This window comes from Acomys russatus, chromosome 1 (genome assembly GCF_903995435.1).
Source record: "Acomys russatus chromosome 1, mAcoRus1.1, whole genome shotgun sequence".
NCBI lineage: Eukaryota > Metazoa > Chordata > Mammalia > Rodentia > Muridae > Acomys > Acomys russatus.
In genome coordinates, this window is record NC_067137.1 from 46,383,860 (window position 1) to 46,404,036 (window position 20,177).

The following is a 20,177-nucleotide window of genomic DNA, read 5'->3' on the forward strand; positions in this document are numbered from 1 at the left end:
TAATCGAACGGCAATATAGTGTTCTTTTTATTTCTGTTTTGAGCCTTGAATATCCCATCAACCCTGCTTAGCTTCTGAGGTCAGAAAAGACCAAGTGTGATCGGGATGTGATGCCCGGAGGATCACTTCTTAACCCTGACTATCTGTCCAGCCTAGTTAACTAATGAAAGCACAGCCTTCCAAACATGGGGTTTATTTGACAACATCCGCTTGGTGTTCATTTAGGGGTCTCCCGCCCAGTTTTAAGAGGAGGCAGCTGGGCAATGCCAGGAAGCAGTCTTCTGTGACCTTCTCTCAGGACCACACTCCCCTCCCCCCGCATCCCTCCGCCCTTGTAAACACACCTTTGCAAGCCCCCCACTACCTCTCCAGTTTTTTACTTGAGTAGCAATAAGTTGGCCATAAGCTGCCAACATGAAGAACAGCCCTGTGTCTTTGGGCTGAGTCGTCCCTGTAGGAAATTCTCACATATCAGTAATCAGAGGCCCACGCTGGGTGTGATGGAAGGAAGTACATGAGTCTACTGACTCGTGACGACATTTACAACAGGCATCGGAATCAGAATCTTTCTGTGTGTTTTATAAAACTCTGGGAGACAAATCTATTTATTTGGTTCTAAGCCGTGGGAAACTTAGGATCCAGAGATGGCAAATAGGTTCTGCCTCTGAAAGCTTATGGAAAACCAAGAACCGAGTTATACAGGTAAGGGACTGCAAGAAGGGCCAATACAGGCAACGATATTAATTAAAAAAAAAAAAAACAAAACTCCTAGACACATTTGGGATGTAAACGTCACAAACTGGGACAGTAAATTATGAGTGTGACTCTTGAGAAAGACCTCCGGGATTTGACTCCTGGTCCCACCATTTCTAGCTCTGTGAGTTTGTATAGGATAATTGACAGAGCCTCCCCATGGAGGAACCTACAGCGTGCTTGTCTTATTCACTGTTCTGTTGCTGTGGAGAGACACTATGACCCAGGCAACTCATATTTTCAAAAAAAAACATTCATTGGGGATAGCTTACGGTTTCAGAGGCTTAGTCCATTATCGCTGTGGCAGAGAAGCCAGTAGCAGGAGGTAGGCATGGCTTTGGAGCAGTAGCTGAGATACATCTTAGAGAGAGGGTAGGGGGTGAGCATAGTATGGGCTTTTGAAACCTTAAAGCTCACCCCTAGTAACACACTTCGACCAACATTGCCACACCTACTCCAACAAGGCCACACCTTCTAATCCTTCTCATCCGTTCAAACATTTCCACTCCCTGGTGACTAAACATTCAAATATATGAGCCTATGGGGACCATTCTAATTCAAACCACTACAGTGCTATGACAGTGCTTGGAACCGGCTAGGTCTGCATTGGATGGAAGCTTCTACTGTTCAGCTAAAATGTAAGATTCCGTTATGAGAGCGTAGCTGAGGGGTAAAGCTTTCTCCTCACATGTACAAGGCCTGAGTTTAATCCCTGGTTCGCCAGAAGTTTAAAAAAAGACAGAAGGTCTTGAAGGGAATGTTGTCCTTTTTGTTTCCATGTTCCCAGTGTGTAACAGAAGCTGCCCCACACAGGTGCTCAGTGGGTCTTTGCTAATTATTCCATGGAGCAGTTTTCTTCCTTCTAACCTCACTGATGAGAGCCCAGCATTCCCACCTATGAAAAATGTTAAAACAGGTAGAGTGTGGTCTTGTCTGCCTGTAATCCCAGCACTTGCAAGGCAGAGCTGGGAGCATCACCACAGAGTGCAGGTCAGCCTGCATTTCAAAGTGAGATCCCTTCTCAAAAGCCAACCACAGCAGAATCAAAAAGTCTTTAAAAAAACAACAAAAATATCTTGTCAACCATTCTGTTTAAGTAGTAATGCTATATTTAGCTGTGAGATCATGAGTTCAGCCTACAGTCTCAACAACTGCTGTGGGAAAGAAAAAGAGTGAAAGAAATAGCAACAGCTAGAACTGGCATTGGTGAACAAAAACTGGGGGCATGAGATTTTTCTTAATTTCTATTCTTGATAATCTTTACATGTATGTATGTATATATGTATGTATGTATGTATGTATGTATGTATGTATGTATGTATAATTAGTGCTAGGCTAACTCTCTTTTCCTTCAGTCTCCACGCGTTGCTCACAGGCACACAGCTTTGTGCTCAGAAAGGAGATAATTTCTGTAGACTAGAAATATTGTGTCATGTGGCCCCTTGCCAGCGACTCGGTAAGGCTTTCTGTAAAACCTGGCATTCTTGCCTCCTTTTTAAAGGCTTGTTTAATCAAAGCTCTCCCTTGATATTCATTCTTGGAAAACAGAAATTAAATAGAATGAAAAGCAGCTGCAGACCCTCTCTGCCCCAGTCCTGGCTGAGAAAAGTCCCAAGTAATCAGATCAGTTCAGCAACAAATGCTCTTTAGACAAGCTCTCTGCTTTCCTCTAGGACTGCGCCTTCCTGCCTCCCGCAGTTCTGTTTGTAGGCTCCTGGTTGCCCTTCCTCACAAAAGCTTCTTTTTGGAAGACTCAGGGCCCATACTTCCTGCCCTATTCATAATGCAGAGTGCTTTTGGTATAGCCACAAAGAAGGTGAAGTGCACCAGCTTTGAGAAATGTCATCTCCCTGGGGGCCAGCAACCCCTCCCCTCAGCTCCTTGCTACAATGTGGCAGCAGCTGGCAATATAAACCTGGTGTCTTTCCCAGCCATCCCTGGCTATCAGACCTTCCGTACAAAAAAATCAACATGAATTCAACCTTGTTTCCTAGGAACAGGGCATCCGTGCCACACTAAGCCACTTTCCATAGGGAAGCAAGAACCCTTGTTCTCCCAAGTGCGGGGACACACTTTGAACTCAGGACCCCCCTGAAGGGACAATCCACTCAAGCAGGTGGCTCTGGCAGGCCTTCCCCTTCTCCCCATTCCCTCTGCCTAGCCAACTGCTGCTTACATTCCTAAAGCTAGCCACCAGGGTCTAGTCCTTCAATTGGCCACTTCCTCCTCTTGAGGTCCAGTTAGTATTGAAGTCCAGCAATCAAATGCCCCCTTTGGCTCACCTAATTAACATGCCTCATCCTGACACCAGGTTTTCCCTTTTCCCTTTACCAGTCGCCCTTTGCCTATGGGCAATGTCTCTCTCCTCTCTCCAGAGGCAGTCCTCATCCTGTTCCCCTCTGAGACCTATCCCCCTTCCTCCTCTCCACTCTTCCCTTCCTCTTTCCCTTCATTCTCTGGTTCCTGTCTTTGTCTCTTATTCCCGGCTCTCTGTCTCTCTGGGGCAAATACATCTCCTCTGTGCTGAGAACTTGGTCTTGGGGGTCCTGAGCCAATACCCTGACCCTTACACACACACACACACACACACACACACACACACACACACACACACACACACAGACATACACCTCACCCAGAGGAACAGCACACGGAACAGGATCTTCCAATCAGCCTGGGTAGGTTAGAAATACAGTATCATGTCAGTTAGATGTCTCAGTTTAAGCTGAATATTGAAACAAACAAAACAAACAAAAGGCCATCAATTACTCCTTTTTCTCCTATGTTACTCTCATTCCAGCTCGGAGGGTAGGGGGAATAGGGACATGGGGGGCGGAGACCTTGGCTGAGGAAAAAAATGCCAGCATAAAGCTGCTCCAGTGTAGCCTACCCTGGATAGGGAACTCATTACAGACCAAAGTACAGATACCACCAGAGTACAACTTGAAGAACCACTGACTTCTATTGGGGTTACTTACAGGAATATGGATGAGGAGTTACTACAGGAGCTGAGATGACTCAAAGACAGCTCCATCACCAAAGCCAACCCCAGCATGGATGACAGCTGACAAAGCTGTGGCAGGGAGGGATCTCAAGAATCTGGTCGGTTTCAGGGACTTCCTGAAGTTATTTTTGAGTTGTTTACCTTCCTGCTTAAAGAACTTCCTGCAGGATGGAACATTTCAATCCCTGAGGACACTATTACACAACAGTTTGCAACCTGGCATTCAGAAGATTGAGGCAGAACTAGGATTTAGGAGACCTGCCTGGGATGTACAATAAGACCGTGTCGGTAAAGGGCTGTGGCTGTGGCTCAGTGATAGAACACTTGCCTGGCATGTATGAAGGCCTCAGTCCAGTTACCAAGCCAGGGCAGGGGTGGGGCAGGGGCTGGCAAAGGGAGAAAACTTTGGGGGCCAGCAAAAAGGCTCAGCACTCAGCAGGTAACAGTACTTGCCACAGAGCATGGCAAAGAAGCCTGGTGTTGTGGGTTTGGTTCTCAAGGCCAGAAGAAAAGAACCAGTTCCTCAACGTTGTTCTATGCCCTTCACATACTCCTCACAGACCAATAATAAATAAATGAATAAATATGCCATCTACTCATGACTTTTATTGGTCCGTTCAGCATAGAGGACTCCTGGGAAGAAAGAATGGCTGGGCTCCCCTCAGAGCCACGAGAAAGAAGATGTAACTGAGAATGTTCTGTTACTTTACTAGCAATGGGGTTATTGCTCTTTTAATTTAATCCTTTGTCTGCCGTGGTGAAGACAAAGCACACTTCATTTCATGCAAAAGGCCTTCCTTAATGAAGGGTCTGAGAAAGCCCTTTAATGGAGGGGCTGTGCACTAGATCACTTTGCCTCCAGCTGCAAAACCTATTAGTATCCCCAGAGTCCCCAGGGAGCCTCTGCAGCAGCCAAGGGGCAATGAGAGGGATGGAGGGAGGGTGGGAGTGCAAACCTCCTTCAGCAGGTGGAAAAATATTGGGTGGGAACCAGAAGAAAGCTAGAAGTCTGAGCATCCACAAGGAGAGTGTTTTTGCCTTTGTGTGCAGCCTCTGGATCCCAGCTCCACCTGTCTTCTCATCAGAACACAGAAGGAATCCCGGGGGACATAACTATGCCACGATACAAGCCCAAGCACCCACACCCAGTTGTCAGCCCATGCGCATGTCACCACTGAGCACCTGAAATGTGGCTGGTCTAATGGAGATGAGCCTAGGAATAAAGTGCTCCATGTGTGCATGTGCCCATGTGTGTGTGCATGGGGGGGGGGGTGAGAACCTTGAAGGAGAGGAATTCTTCCCTTTAGGTTCCAAAGAGTAGCTTCCTTAGGAGAGACACCTGTCATGTTTAGCATGACAGAGGTCCTGAAGGAAAGAACCTTCAAATCCCTAGAACAATGGGGCCTTTCTGACTCTTAGGTTATTAGGGAATAGTGGAATGTTCCACAGCTTGTGGCTTAGCCTGCATCCCAGGAGACAGGTATGAGTTCAGACTGCACAGGAGAGAGAGTGGAAGGGGCTGGGCTGAGTCACTGCAGGCACCTGTCAGTTCTTTGTCCTAAGGGACAGACTGCAGGATTGTGTGGCCTGATTTCTGGGATGGAGAGTGAAGCAGCCACAGTGTCTGTAATGCCATCTGGTTTCTTGTACTCTTAATGTGGCTACTAAAACATTCAAAACAACATAGGCATAGGTACAGCAATGAGATAAGGCCTGGGGTGTGTTTCAGTTTGCAGAGTCAGAGCTTCCATGTGTGTGTGCTAGATCTTTCTCAAACCTCCCCTTCATTTGGGGACAGGGGCCTGCTGGTGCCCATCAGCTAAGGGAACAGGCACAGACGAAGCCCAGGTGGCTCTCGGTCCCCGTTTAAGTGCTTCCTCAACTCTGTTCTCGCTCAGCTCAGCAGTTCTGAGCATAGTACTACAAAGCAATCTGAAGTTCGCATGCTAATTCAGCATTCGCCTGCTGAGTCACAGGGATCCGCATTCTTTGTACAGTCTCATCTGTTCTCAGCAGATGCCAAACAGGAGAAGCCCCCAGAAATCCCTGTCCCAGCCTTTCTGATCAAACACCTGGGCAGATTCCCTACTACATCTAGGTCCTCACAACCACAAACTCCAGAGAACTTGAGTATCAGGACATCTGTGCGTGTTTAAAGTTCTGCTGAGGCTCCAGTTTTAAGCCAAAGGTGACCAAGAGAGACTTGGTCAATGAGAAGCCAACTGCATCCTTTCTGCTTCCTGTAGCAAACCATGCCTCTGGGTACGCCCAGAGCCCAGAATCAAGCACCTAAGTACGAAGGCCAGGGTGAACACGTTACTGACCAAACAATTGTTTATTGTTTTTCTAGTTCTTCGATCCTTCTAGACAGTGTTAGCTGTTCATGCAGGTATTCAGTCCCAACATGAGTTAAACCTGTTAATGCTTTCTCTGACAAGCCAGAAGCACCAAACAGTCTCACAGTCTGTCCATGTGCTGAGTTTACACAATTCCCTCCAAACCACTCTGACATAGCTGCATAGTGTAAAGGGAGCTACCCTGTCATGCTGGTTTCACTTGTGCTGCCTCCCTTCCAGGTGACAGCTACATCTGAAATGGGTGTCTAAGGGATAGGACCTTATGCCAGGTGTGTAACTCGGAGATGTATTAAAACGGAGATTTAAAATAGAAATCCAGCTAGGTACAGTAGAACATACCTGTAATCCTAGCACTTGGGAGCCTGAGGCAGAGGGATTGCAAGTTTGAGGCCAGCCTGGGCTATGAGACCCTGCCTGAAAACATGAAAACACCAAAAATACAGAAATAGCCAGGGGTAGTGGCACATGCCTTTAATCCCAGCACTTGGAAGGTAGAGTTGGGTGGATTTCTGTGAGTTTGAGGCCAGCCTGCTTTCCATGGTGACTTCCAGGCCACACACACACACACACACACACACACTCAAAACTAAATGGTGCTTTCAAAGCTGAAATTTCTTCACCTGGCCCCTGTGGTAGTTTGAATGAGAAATTGAGAAGTGTCCCCCATAGTCTCAGGAATGTGAAGAATTAGTGGTGATCTTTGAGGAGGTTCAGGTGGTACACATCACTGGCGGGGTGGACTTTGAGGGTAAAAAGCCTCATCTACTTGCAGTTTGCTCTGCACTTTGTGCTTGCAGCTTATGATGTGTGCCCCAGGGTTGCAGCTGGCCACCATGCCTCCCAGCCACAATGGACTGTTATTATTCTTCCGGAACTAGAGGCCAAAACAAACTCTTACTTAAGTTTCTGTGATCACAATATTTTCTTTTCCATTTATTTATTTATTTATTTATTTATTTATTTTTGGTTTTGTTTTCTGGTTTGGGTTTATTTTGGGAGGAGTGGCTCAAGAGACTGTTTCTCTGTGTAGCCTTGGCTGTCTTGGAATTCGCTCTGTAGACCAGACTGGCCTCAAACTCAGAGATCTGCCTGCCTTTGCCTCTCAAATGCTGGGACTAAAGGTGTGCACCACCGCCACCCAGCTGTTCACAGTATTTTATCACAGTGACTAAAAAGAAACCAATACAGACCTCAGTATAAATTATGCAAATTTGGCAGTCACTATCCTACAGAGATTCATCATTTGATGTTTGCACACGTCATGTTCAGAAAACAATAACCCAAGCATAGCACCTCGGCAATTGAGAAAAACAAAGAAACTAGAAGGTTCCCCTAACCTTGTCCCTCCTTCCTTCCCTATAGTTGTGCATCATAAGACGCTCTCAGGGACCTCGTGCTTTATACACTGCGCCTTAGAGGAATCTGAGTAAACAGGCCTCACTAAGGTCCCCTAGTTTGTTTTTTTTTTTCAAAGTATGCTTTTTCACAGTGTCTATTTTTGCATGGTACCTGAGCATAAAAACACACAGTCTAGGCCTGGAGAGATGACTCAGTAGATAGAGCACTTGTAGACAGTAGATAGAGTTTGTATGTTGGCATACAAACATAAGGACCTGGGTTCAGATTCTGACACTCATGTATAAAAACCAGATGAGGTTGAAAGTGTCTGTAATCCTAACACTGTGGGGATCAGACACAGCAGCATCACTGCGGCTTGCTAGCCTCTGCCTAATAAGATTCAGTAAGAGACCCTGACTGAAGAGAATAAAGCCAAGGACTGAGAGAGGATCTTCCTCTGGCTTCCTTGAGCACTTGTGCATGCATGTGTGCCTGCATACACACACACACACACACACACACACATACACACACACACACACACACAAATTCATCTCTTATCATCTCCACTGGTTATATTTTCTGTTTTATTTGCCCTCCATAACTATAAGCATGCTCTTAGTAAATACTCCTTTAAAGCACTTACTGTTTGTTCGGTACAGTTTGCTGGGAGATTGGAATATTCTGCCCTGTAGGGAAGCTACTTAAGCAGGAAGGTAAAGAACTCAAATTAGTGTCAGGAAGTCCCTGAAACTGATTAGATTCTCTGCCAAAGTAAACTGTAAAGCTGCAAAGAAGACTGAGAGCAGACCAGAAGTTAAAAGAGGTTGAGACCAACTGAGGTACCTGGAAAGGACATTTCTCAACTTGTTGAGCTGCCTACAGTCTATGCAGTGTGCCCCAGGTTCCCTGGCTGTGAGCTGTCATCCATTCTGGGGGCGGGATTTGGGTGATGCAGCTGTCTTTGAGTCACTGCTGGTACTCTAAGTAACCCCTGTTATTTCTGTACATCAGCCCAGTCAAACTCAATGGTTCACCAAGTTGGACTTTGGTGGTGTCATGATTTGATCTGTCATGGGGCAAATAGAGGTATGTATAGTATCTCCCCAGAAGTTTTGTCACACAGCATTGTCACTTTTAGTAGAGTGGACAGCCACCCATTCCATCTTCTCTTCTTTATGCAGAGGCTGACTCAGATTAATTTTGAACCTTTTGAACAGAAGGACAGCTTCTAAGGGAGACAGCTACCTGTTATTGTGGACATGCTTGCCCTGACCTTCCAGCAGCCATTACAGACCCTGTGTCCACTTACATTGGTCCTGGAGATTATTCTCATGGATCACTCTTTCCTATTAGAAAAATTGGTCTTGTTGAAGCTGCAAATTCACAGCAAATGGGAGAAGCATGCCTCTGCGGTTACTGATGGCCGACTGTCTCATTTCAGAATACTCTTCTATCAATGGTAGAGCTGGTGGGCACCCTGCTCCTTTGCTGAGTGAGTGGAGTTAGCATTGTGATCCTCTCTAGGCTGGTCCAGGCAGCTTCAGCATAAGTTCATCAGGCACAGCAAAGCAAGGCAGAGAAAGGCACTGTTCCCAGGAACAGCTAAGAGGCTTTGCTTGGGGTTCCTGGGTCTAAAAGCACCAGCTTCAAGAAGGAATCTGATTTCAATGGCAGAGAGGAGGGTGCAGTTGTCTCAGACTGAATAGGGAGACAACTCTCTGGGACCCAGTCCCTGCTCTGCACCAAAAACCCTTGAGACTTAAAACATCTGGGGCTGGAGAGATGGCTCAGAGATGAAGAGAAAGTACTGCTCCTGCAGAGGAGTTCAGATCCCAGAACCCAAGTCAAGTGGCTCACAAGCACTGTCACTCTAGCCCAGAGACTCCAGTGTCCTCTTCTGACCTTCACTGACAACAGCACTCACAGGCACATACCCACACATGGAAACACAGACATACACATAATTAAAGAGAAAGAAAAACATCTTGGCTACAAGCTTGATTCTGTCTCTTAGCAAGGTTGTTAGTACCTGGTTTGGGGTGTGCTTTAATGTTTATGTTTAAAATAACATAGTTAGCTTTGTATCAGTTTAAAAGCAAAGGCTGCCAGCTCGACCTTGGCATGCAGCCTATCATGTGAGCAAGGCCTGACTATGTCAGGTACTCTAATACTTTTGCTGTCACTCAGGCACAGGAATTCAGCAAAGTTAAGTTTGTCGAAGACACAAGGCACTATGCACCTAGAGTACCAGATGGACCTGCTACCCACCTGCTATCCACCTGCTACCCACCTGCTGCCCACCTGCTACCCACCTGCTGCCCACCTGCCAGACTTGACCATCTGCTTTCTGCCCCAAAGTATGTGTGGACAACAGCATCCTAGGATACTTGCCCTGAGGGCTGTGTTCCGCCTTGTGTCTTCAGGGTCAAAGGCCTCCACTTGGTAAATGAATCCAGGGTTTGATCTTTCTACTACATAGAGGTTTAAACCTGTTCCAAGTCAAAGGGGGGATAAAAATGTCTCATCAGATAGGGACCTCCAACACTGGGCCATCTAGATGCTGCAGTTAAAGGGAACCAACTAGGCATGCTGGCATCATGGGAGTGAGAGAGAGAGAGAGAGAGAGAGAGAGAGAGAGAGAGAGAGAGAGAGAGAGAGAGAGAGGAGAGAGAAGAGAAGAGAAGAGAGAAGAAAGAGAGAAGAGAAAGAGAAGAAGAAGAAGAGAAGAAGAAGAGAGAAGAAGAAGAAGAAGAAGAAGAAGAAGAAGAAGAAGAAGAAGAAGAAGAAGAAGAAGAAGAAGAAGAAGAAGAAGAAATGGTAAGATCCAGGGAATGATCACTTGAACCAAGTTGTTTATGGAGATCTCTACAACACTGGGTGTCAAGTCTTCACTTACCTACTCCACTGGGAGGTGACTCAGACTGTTGTTAGCTGGGAAAGAGGACCAGGATGAGAGGGAAGTTGGGAAGTCCCCTAGTGCTTCCATCAGACCCATCTTATTATATTCAAGTGTCTCTGTAAGACATACTTGAAGTCCCAGCAGAAGAGAGTGTCTGTGACAAACAGCCATAGAGTCAGGAAAGAGATGGAAGAACCTAAGGAAGTCCCAGAAGCACGGGGAAGGGACCAAAAGCTAATTCCATCTGCTACACTGCTCCTGGTTATGAGGACAGCAGGAACCCACTCTAGGCTCTGGCCCACACTGCTTTCTGAGAAGTGGCTAAGGATATTCCTTGTGGGTACTGTGCTGAAGATGCCACATGCACCCCCTCCTTGGTCCTCAAAATAACTTTCAATTGTTCTGATAGTGTAATGAGGACTCGGCAGCTGAGGAGAAACTGTTATCAGAAGGCCAGAGTTCTCTCATCTAGTAATTGATAGGGTCAGAATTCAGATCCAGCCTCAGGGCGCAGAGCTGACCTTGAACTTGGAAGTGCTATCAACTAAAATAGGAAAGACGCTAGAGAAGGTTGGGGGTGTGGATAGAGTGAGATGGGAATGAAGAGTTTGGTTTGAGAGGCTTGCTAAGCTTGAGAGGCCCTTTAGACACCCAGGAGACATTAGGTGAAATGGATGGATGGCTGAATGGTGAGTTCAGGGAGAGCCCAAGAGCAGTGCACCTGAGGTTCTGGTTGTACAGAGAGTACACACAGCCTGGAGCATGGCAGATCTGATGCGAAGTGTCCCAAGGTTCCATCTTCTTCATCTTTATTGTTTTACGTTTATTTATTATTAATGTCTCTCTGTGTGTGAATGCACATGCACACATGTGTGCATGATGTGTGCGGGATGTGCATGCCATAGCATGTGTGTGAAGACCAGAGAACAACCCTGTGGGTCAGCTCTCTCCTTCCACTTGAATGCAGAGGCTGGGTATTGAACTCAGGTTGCCAGGCTCGAATAGTGACAGGTTTTACCTGCTGAGCCACTCCTAACCCTTATGTTTACGTTTTTGTGATGTTGGGGATTGAACCCATGGCCACGTGTGTGGGATGCAAGCATTCCACCATCAAGCTACATCCCCAGCTTTCCATGTCCTTAGATGGTGCCTACTGTCTCCAAGGCAGGTCCAGGGCTCACAGAGCCCATACAGTCCATGGGGGAGAACAGGACAGCTGGTCAATGGGTACAGAAAATGGTGACAAGCCTATAGTGGGCTGAGCCCAGGTTCCTCTGAAACACTCCAATTTGAGGCCCCTGCGTTCAGCATCCTTCTCAAGACTGAAAAGGACAGAGAGAAGCACAGATGTGAGGCTCTAAAAGCTGCTGGGTGTCACTGCTGGGCATGCTGAGAGGAAGACATTTCATTTTTCCCTGCTCGTTAGGCAGCTGCCTTTTCTGAGGAAGCAGCTGCTTGTTCGTTTACTTTTTCTGTTCAGCTCTGTCCCGCAGGGTCCTCCCTGATGCCACTGTCTGGGTATGCCTCACCTTGTGCCAAGTTGCCTTGAAACTGTGGCGGCTCGTTCACATCTGTCACCTGAACAGTCAGGACCTGCAAGTCTGTGACACCAACATCATCCTTCACATAAATCTGCAAATCAAATGTTCTTGGTCCTGTTTCAAAATCTAGTTGTTCCTTACCAGTGGTGACAACCTGAAACAAAACATGAACCTCTCAGCATCCGTACAAAGGCCTGTGGTACACGCAAGCATTTCATAAGGGGCTCTTACTAGGAAGAAACCGGCCTCCTGGTGACCAATCCCCACTCACTGCCAGCGGCAGTGACTCCTTTTCTGCCTTAGTCCTTCCAACATAAGCCCCTCCCAGAACAAGGCTGCTTTTCATAGGAAAGAGAACTATTGTGGAGATGTTCTGCTGTGATTAGCTGGAGACAGAAAGACACAGAACTTTAAAGCCTACCATCCTAAGGGCCAGACAGGCCCCTCAGCTGTCCTGGACACAATTCCTACAAGCCTAGGGTAATTATCCCCTAAACTGCTTGTGTTGGGAATGACCAGTGTTACAGTACTGGCTTGTGTGAGCTAACCAGTAAGAGGGGTTGCTGGGTGTGGAGTGAGCCATTCTTCCGAGTGAATCAACGCTTTATCTCCAGAGCGGGCTGTTACAGAGCCAGGCCTTGTTGGACCATCGTACTCTCTTCCGCGTCCCTTCACCGTAGTGTTGTTTTGACTATGCCCTTCTGCAGCTAGAAGACCCTGCCCAGTTACTAGCACCTTGACATTGGATTTCCCAGCCTCCAGAAACAGGAAAAAACACTTTCTTCATAAATTACCCAGTCTATGGCATGTTTTTATAGTAGGAGAAGTCAGACTGGGGCAGACATGTACGACCAAGTCTCCTTCTTCTCTTTTCTTGTCTCCTCTGCTCTCTTTTTGTCTGCCCCACCCCCATATTTTCTCTCTCTCTCTCTCTCTCTCTCTCTCTCTCTCTCTCTCTCTCTCTCTCTCTCTCTCTCTCCATCAATGGGGATTGAACCCAGAGCCTTATACATAGTAGACAAGTGCTCTACCACTGCACTGTAACCCTAGCTGGAGGACTGGGTTTCTTCTCCTCCAAGCCCGGGGCACTCACCATTGTGTGGTAAAAGCCTTGGCTCTGGTCCTATTACTCTAATGAACTTCTGTGTGGCCCCATGTGAGGTCCTTTCCCTTCTGCTCTTGTTCCCACATGATTATAACTCAGGAAGCCATCCCTGTGCGGCGTGAGCAGCTGACACTTTATAGCAGAGGTGAGGGTCACGAGGGAGAAGAGTTTGCTGTGAGCTGTCTCTAGAGAGGGCTGCGTGGAAGAGGTGGTGGGTATCGGGTTTGACCTTGCAAGATCTAGGCTGGTTACAAGAAGAGATGATAGACACAGATGAATGAGGCTGGAGACAGGATGGACGAGGGTAGAGAGATGAACAAGGTGGTCTAGTGTCTGCAGGGAGCCTGTCTGTGTATAAAGCCTAACAACCACTTGTCCAGAGCTGGGCTATCTATTCTGTCTGTGGAAAGTGAGGCAGAAGAGCACATCATAAGCAGACTCTGACCCAAACTGACTGATTTCAAAGCTTGATTTCCTGTTATGTAGCTGTCCCATGCCTCAGTTTCTCCATCTGTAATGGGGTAAAAATAGCACCTGCTTCATGTGACTGTTGTGAGGCTTGAGTGAGCTGACTCAGGGCTATGCTCAGGCACTAAGCACTCTCTGCAAAGGCTGATTTCAACCAGCTAGTGGAAATGCATCCACCTGATCAGGCTCCTTTAGAGACAGCCCAGTGCCTTGTCGTTTATACACCAGCTCCTACTCAGCTCCGCATCCCTAGTTAGGGATCCTTTCCCTCCACATCACCCTTGGGAACTAGCTGGAACACCCTACAGGAAGCAAGTAGAATTCTCACATGTGTCCACATTTTACATCTTACAACCAAAGGAATTGTGGGGCTACCAACACGAACGGAAAAAACTGTCTGTTCTCACCAGTGTTTATCATGTGTCTATGGGTCTGCCTCTCGTAGGTTGGTGAATGTCTCTCCACTTCATATATGGGGAGACTAAGTCAGGAAAGGGAGGGAAGGGGCTCTCCTGATGCACCAGAACGGAGTGGAGAGCTTCGATTTGGCTGCAGGCACTCTGGCTATAGAATTCTGGGGAAACAGTAAGTCTGGCTTCATGTATTCGGACTTTAACATCATCCTGAGCAAAGATGAGCAAATTTGTGGGCCCACAGTGCTCAGAACAGTTAGCTAGAAAAAAGAGGAGTCAGACTAAGCCATGGAAGGAAGAAAGAGAGGAAGGCGCTGGTCTTTACAGGACCTTGGAGAGTTCCTCAGCTGCTGCCTGGCCCCACCTGCTGTCCCTCCCCTGCCTGGGTCGCTCACAGCTTTCTATACAGATGCTACTCCAGGAGAAAGCCCCTGCCTGGCCTGTGGCTATTGGGTTGAGGAGACTATGCTTGTCAGTAGGGGCATATACTTGTGAACTAACTGCTCAATGAAAAGGCTTTAAAAAAAAAAAATAATAATAATGAGAGCTCCAGGGCTAGATGCCCTGGTCTCTAGTCACAGACTGCTACATATTAACTGCAAGGTAGGACAGATGACGCAGTCTCTCTGTGCTTCATTTTCCTCCTCTGTGGATAGGAGGTAATGTTAAAATGACATCCATTGTTCCTTAAGGATCCCAAGAGCAGGGTGTGAGAATCATTTCCAGTGGTGTCCAGCACATAGGATGCGCTCTGTAAGTGTGAGCAGCTGGCAGGCCTTAGGGGAACTGACTGACAGCAGCTGCTAAAAGCAAGCCAGATGTCAAGAAGAAGTAGGCTGAGCAGCTGAGTCCCCGAACCAGCATCTGGGTCCTGGGGACTTCCATGGGATGGTGAGGTGAAGGGTGGCTGAAGCTGTGCCTGAGTGGAGGTACACTGGGCTCTGGCCTCACAGGGCAGCTGGAGGGCCCTGGTCTTCCTGCTTCTTTCAGTCTCCCCTAGTGATGTGGAGGATCAGCTGGATTTAAGAACACCAGTATGGACCTCATGGAAGCAACCAAGTCTTGACCAGGCCTGAGCCCAGTGTGTCCCACAGGACCTCAGAGACCTATGGCAGAGGCTGGTTCTACTTTCAGGGGGCTGCAGACCTGTTGAGCAAGGGGATTGAAGAGGAGAATACTGAAGGCCAGCAAGTCCAGACCCGGGATCCTAAAGATGTCCTCAGGTTGGCCCTCCCTAGGGGGAAATGATAACTTTGGGAAAGACTCAAATGACAAACTAGAGAGCTGAGCAACTTTGGCATGACACAGGTATGTCAATCTGGGCGTCTGAGCCATCTGAGAGGAAACACGCACATTGGGGGTCTAGACATTGAGCTTTCTGCTTATAGATGTGGGTACATCATGCATATTGAATACGCTTGCTCCTTCAGTCCTCCCCCATTGCAAAGCCACAGCAGAATACACTCCCTAGGTCCAAGGTCACCAAGACCCGAGTTGTCAGATTCACCCTCTCACTCCAAAGAACAGAGTCATCCAGTGCACACTAACTCCCAGTGTCAGGGGTGCTCAGAATGCTCAAGGGGACTGCAGAAGTAGAGAGGGAAAGTGCAAAGGCTGGAGGGGCATCTAGCAAGGGACTTCTAGGGTCCCTTGGCGGAGTGGAACTTAAAGCGGGGACCCAGGGGTGGATTCCTGGAACCCTGTGCACATCTTTGCAGACACTGGGGGTGGGGCATAAGTGAGAGGCAGCTTACCTCAAAGTTGGTTGCTGACAGTCGGTTCACCCTGAAGGCTTCCGTGAAGGGTCTTGGGTTGATTACCATGGGAAATCCTGTGATCACCGGCGACAGTGATACTGATAAATTCACAGAAAACTCGTGCACCAAAGTGGCAGGTGGAGCATTTTCTGCCACGTTGCTCGTGGCAGGCAAGTGGATCAGGTGGAATGCTTCTCCTCCTGTAGAATTAAAGAGGCAAGGTGATGTAAGCACAAAGCCATTGACAGGAAACAGACTTCCTTGCTTGGTCTGTGACTTCATTCTGTGGTAACAAAGAGGGCTGGTCATTCTCCAAGGCTGAATGCTTTCACTAAGCACTGGAAGTGAAAATGTGGGGTCTTCTGGGAGCCAAGGAAACAGCCATGAAATGTGCTGCCTCTGGGAAAAGAAGCTTCTCCTTCTCACCCACTCCTTGATGCCCTCCTCCTCCCTCCCAGCCTTGTTAAGAGTCAGAAGAAGAGCCACTTAAAGGCCCCTAGCGTGCTAATGACATCCTCTCTCTTGGAGGGACCCAGAAGATTCTGGAAGTTTATTTTCCTTCTTGAGGCAGGATTGGCTTCATCTCAGTGAGATCATCTGAGAATTGAGTGTGCATGACTGGAGAACTCCAGAGCTGAGGAGAGATTTTTCCTCAGCCATTAGCACTGTCAATGGCAAGGCATGGCTGTTGTTGGAGGCTGTTTTGGGGCATCCTGTAGAGAATCAGTCAGTACTCTAGGGTAGTTAATCAATGAGATACAGCCTTCATTTCGCAAAGGAAGAAGGGCACAGGGCACACGTATTTCCATAGGCTGCTCTAGAGATACGGAATTGTACCATTTAAGGAAGCATGTGTTTCTCCCAGGAAAGACTGGGGGCTGTTCCAAGGTCCCCATGGTACTGTGCCAGATCTGGCCACTGCAAAGGCCATATTCTGTTGTGTTTTTATAATCTTATTGACTCAAATGGGCTTGGGCTGAATAGTGCCCTCCAAAGATTCCTGCACCCCAGAAGTTCTGATTAGACCCTGTATGGAAATAGAACCTTGGCAGGTGGTCACAGTCAGTTAGGCTAGCCTCTGAGTCCAGTGGCCTGTGTCCCTATAAGCAGTCAGGACACAGGTAAACATACAAAGTAGTGCTGGGGTGGGTTAGTGGCAAGGTGTTCCCCTTTTCTGAGGAGAAGGGGATGGGGAGAGGGAAGAGTGAAGGAGAGTTGGAGCCAGAGGAGAAGAGGGAGGGGCTATGATCAGGATGCCAAGTGAACAAATAAAATTTTAAAAAGAAAGGTATGGGACAGAGGAGGAGGAAGAGATGGGAAAGATGCCAACATGACCATCAATAAATGGGCATCCACAGCAGCAAAAGCATGGAGTTGGACCGGAAGTGGGATGCAGTGATACAGGCCTGGAATCCCAGCTACTTAGAAGGAAGCTGAGGAATCTAAGATACATGTATGTACAGAGTGAATTCAAGCCAACCTGGGCAACCTGGTCTCAAAAATAAAAAGAAAGCTGAAGATGTAGCTCACTAGACAAGAGCTCTTCTACCACACACTGGGGCCCTGGGTTCAGTCCCTAGTGCCACATACTTAGGAAGACACAGGATATAAACCTGGTAAGAGCTTCAGTATGGGACTCTTGAGAAGCGTCACTCGGGGTTTCCACAGCCTCACGGCCCAGTGCAAAGACTGCTGGGGCCTCCAACGTGGGTGCAGCTTTTCTGAAGAGGCTAGAGAAGCTACATTCCCCAAACACTGCCCACCGATAGGCCCTGGTTTTGCTGGCATGGACCCTTTGACTTTGTTGCATTGATTCTATCTTTGAGAAGACCCAAGCAGGGGATTAATTCCAACCAAGGCACCCGATTCCAAGGTCAACCCCCTCACTCTGTCTTAAATCTCATACTTTGAATGACAGCAAAGGAGATATGCTGGGAGAAGTCAATAGATCCAGTAACCTCAAGCTGTTATTGGGAGCTGCTCGTTCTGTTTATGGGCAGAGGGAGGCTTTCCTTAGGTATGCACTTTCTGCTGAAATTCATGTAAGAGATGTCCTAGCCTTCTGGTGACCGCTTCTCAGGCTAGGGTCATGTGCCAGGATCATGCAAATGAAGTAAAAAAATATTTAGGAAGCATTCACTGGAGATACTGGCAATAACAAGAACCACTATGGAATCTCCGTGCCCCATTCTCCACGTGCCCTGCCAATGAAGAGGTGGGGACCAGTAATAGCAAGGCAAATAACCAAGTGTCAGCATGCTAACATGGCGTATTAGTGAGATGCAGTACTCAGAGGATCAACCCATTCACTCCACAGGTAAGACTGAGGGATGCCCCAAGGCACCCAGCTGAAAGTGATGTCTTTAGAGGTAGCCAGCCAAGTGGTAGCAGAGAGAAGGTCAGAGGTTCGAGGCCAACTCTCCTTCCTAAGATCCCTCATTTTCATCTTAAGGCTAGTCTTCTAGAAAGTTCTTTTGGAGTCTGGTGCCCAGGCAGGAGGCTTTAATGGAATTTGACTCACACGTGCGTCTTAATTAAGACTCAAATTAGAATTGCTGGCATCCAACACATGGAAAAAGAAAAGGCACGTGAAGATGGATTAGCAGTCACAGAGCCGGCTGTGATATCTTGATGCACAGAACACTTGTTTCCCCTGAATCACAGCCTTTCTGGGAATGGGTCTCTGGGGCCTCCTCCTGAAAGCAGGTGTTGAGTCAGTTGATGCCTCCTCAGCTTCTGGTGAAAGCTGACCCTCCCGGCCCCCAACGCTAAGTGATAACGCACCACCTGCATTACCAAAAAACAACCACAGAAAAAACAAACCATCACCTGAGATTGTCTCCGTAAATGTTTCTCCAGTAAGATGGATCCATGGGAGAAGACACTTGCCATGCAGGCCTAGTGAACCTGCCCTCAATCCCTGGAACACAGATGAGGGTGGAAGGAAAGGACACCTTTGTGGAGTTGGCTCTCTAATGTCCATGTGTATGCTGTGGCCTGCCCCCCATCATATACACACTAGTAATAAATAAATACCCAATCGATCCTTCATTTTCTCCCTTGTCAAGGAGTGTGGAAGAAGCTGCTGTTTTGAGGCAGAGATTTGAAATAGGAACCCTTCAATGTCACTGCTGCTTAGCCACATGACTGGGCTGGACGCTGATCTGTGGGGCACCAGTGTCAACTCTCTTGTGGCACAGCTTCTTAGCACGGTTCTGTTGCTAAGGAACACCCACTGGAGCCTAATGACAAAGTCTGCAAATCTATAGTTTGTTCCAGGAGAAAAAAAATATACTATGGAGCAAAAATATTAAGGGGACTCATCATAGCGGAAGGCTACCTCTTAACAAGAGATCCAGAGCGCCAGAACCAAGTAGGGCCCTCTTGTCGCTTTTTCTCTAAGGGCTTTAGTGTAATGCACTTTCTTGGATTACAAACCACTGACGCGTGCACAAATACTGCCTTGGACCATTTTGTGGTACATAATAGAATACCACCAACTGGGAAATTTATAGACAGTATGAGTTTATTTGGCTTATATTATGCACGCTGGGAAGTCCTAATTGAGGCCCTTCTGGTTGCTCCATAATATGACCTCTAGAAATGAGGAAAAGGCCCAACTTGCTGTTCGTTTGAGATGGGATCTCATTTTGCAGTGCAAGCTGCACTAAGTAGATTAAACTGGCCTCAAATTCATGGAAATTCTCCAATAGGACCCAGAAGAAAAGAAGTGGACCTCAGTGTTGGTTCTACCATCACATTAGCTTGTAGTTGTCATAAAAGGATGTGTTGGTCTGGGAGTCTCAGTGCTGTTGCCCTGAGAAGACTGGCTTCTTTTAGACTTTTCCTAACCCCACAGAGGGAGACTATGGGGAAAAGAGAGCTGAGAGAAAAGCTCTTCTGAGGGCAGCTTTAAAAAGAAGAGAAGCCTTCTGCAATCTCTTTGAATGTTTATGTATACTACAGAAAGACTTTTTGGAAAGCGACTGTCTTCCTGAGTTTTCAAACCTCAAGGGTGAGAGATAGGAAACAGTCACAGGGGCTGGAGAGAGCCTAGCAGGTAAGGCTTTGCTGCAGAAGCCTGGTGGCCTGAGCTCTAGGGCTCACGTGAAGGTGGACAGAGAGACCTGACTCCACAAAGTGGTCCAGTATGTGTTGCGATGTGCTTAATTTCCATGGGGTAGCATACAATCTGGTGCCCTGGAGGCTTTCTGAAAACGTAGAGATCTTCCATACACTTCAAGTTTAAATACACTGAGGTCCTCTGCTGGGCCCTTCATGTTCTGACATGTGGTCCTTTGGTGCTTATGGAGTGCAAAGACATTAGTCTCAACTCTTTCCCATGGATACAGCTAAGAGTTTGTCTCATTTCTGTTCTCTGGGTATTTCCTTTGTAAGTCATTATCAGAATGACACATGATCCCTTCCCATACAGAAACTTTTATCTTTTTTCTCATCTTGGTAGGAAATGGGGAGTCAAACACAGATGTGAAATAGGTAGAAGATTTGAGTATCTACATTTGGTGAATGTTCACCAGT

The 20,177-nt window shown here is 47.4% G+C and overlaps 1 protein-coding gene across 1 annotated transcript in view; it reads right to left on the minus strand.

Annotated features, from left to right (window-relative positions):
- Cdhr3 (cadherin related family member 3) overlaps positions 1-20,177 on the minus strand; it is a 98,297-nt gene that overhangs the window by 33,340 nt on the left and 44,780 nt on the right. Inside the window, 3 exon segments of the mRNA XM_051166152.1 lie at positions 9,847-9,944; positions 11,884-12,049; positions 15,636-15,838. Of these exon segments, the coding sequence (XP_051022109.1) occupies positions 9,847-9,944; positions 11,884-12,049; positions 15,636-15,838 (467 nt within the window).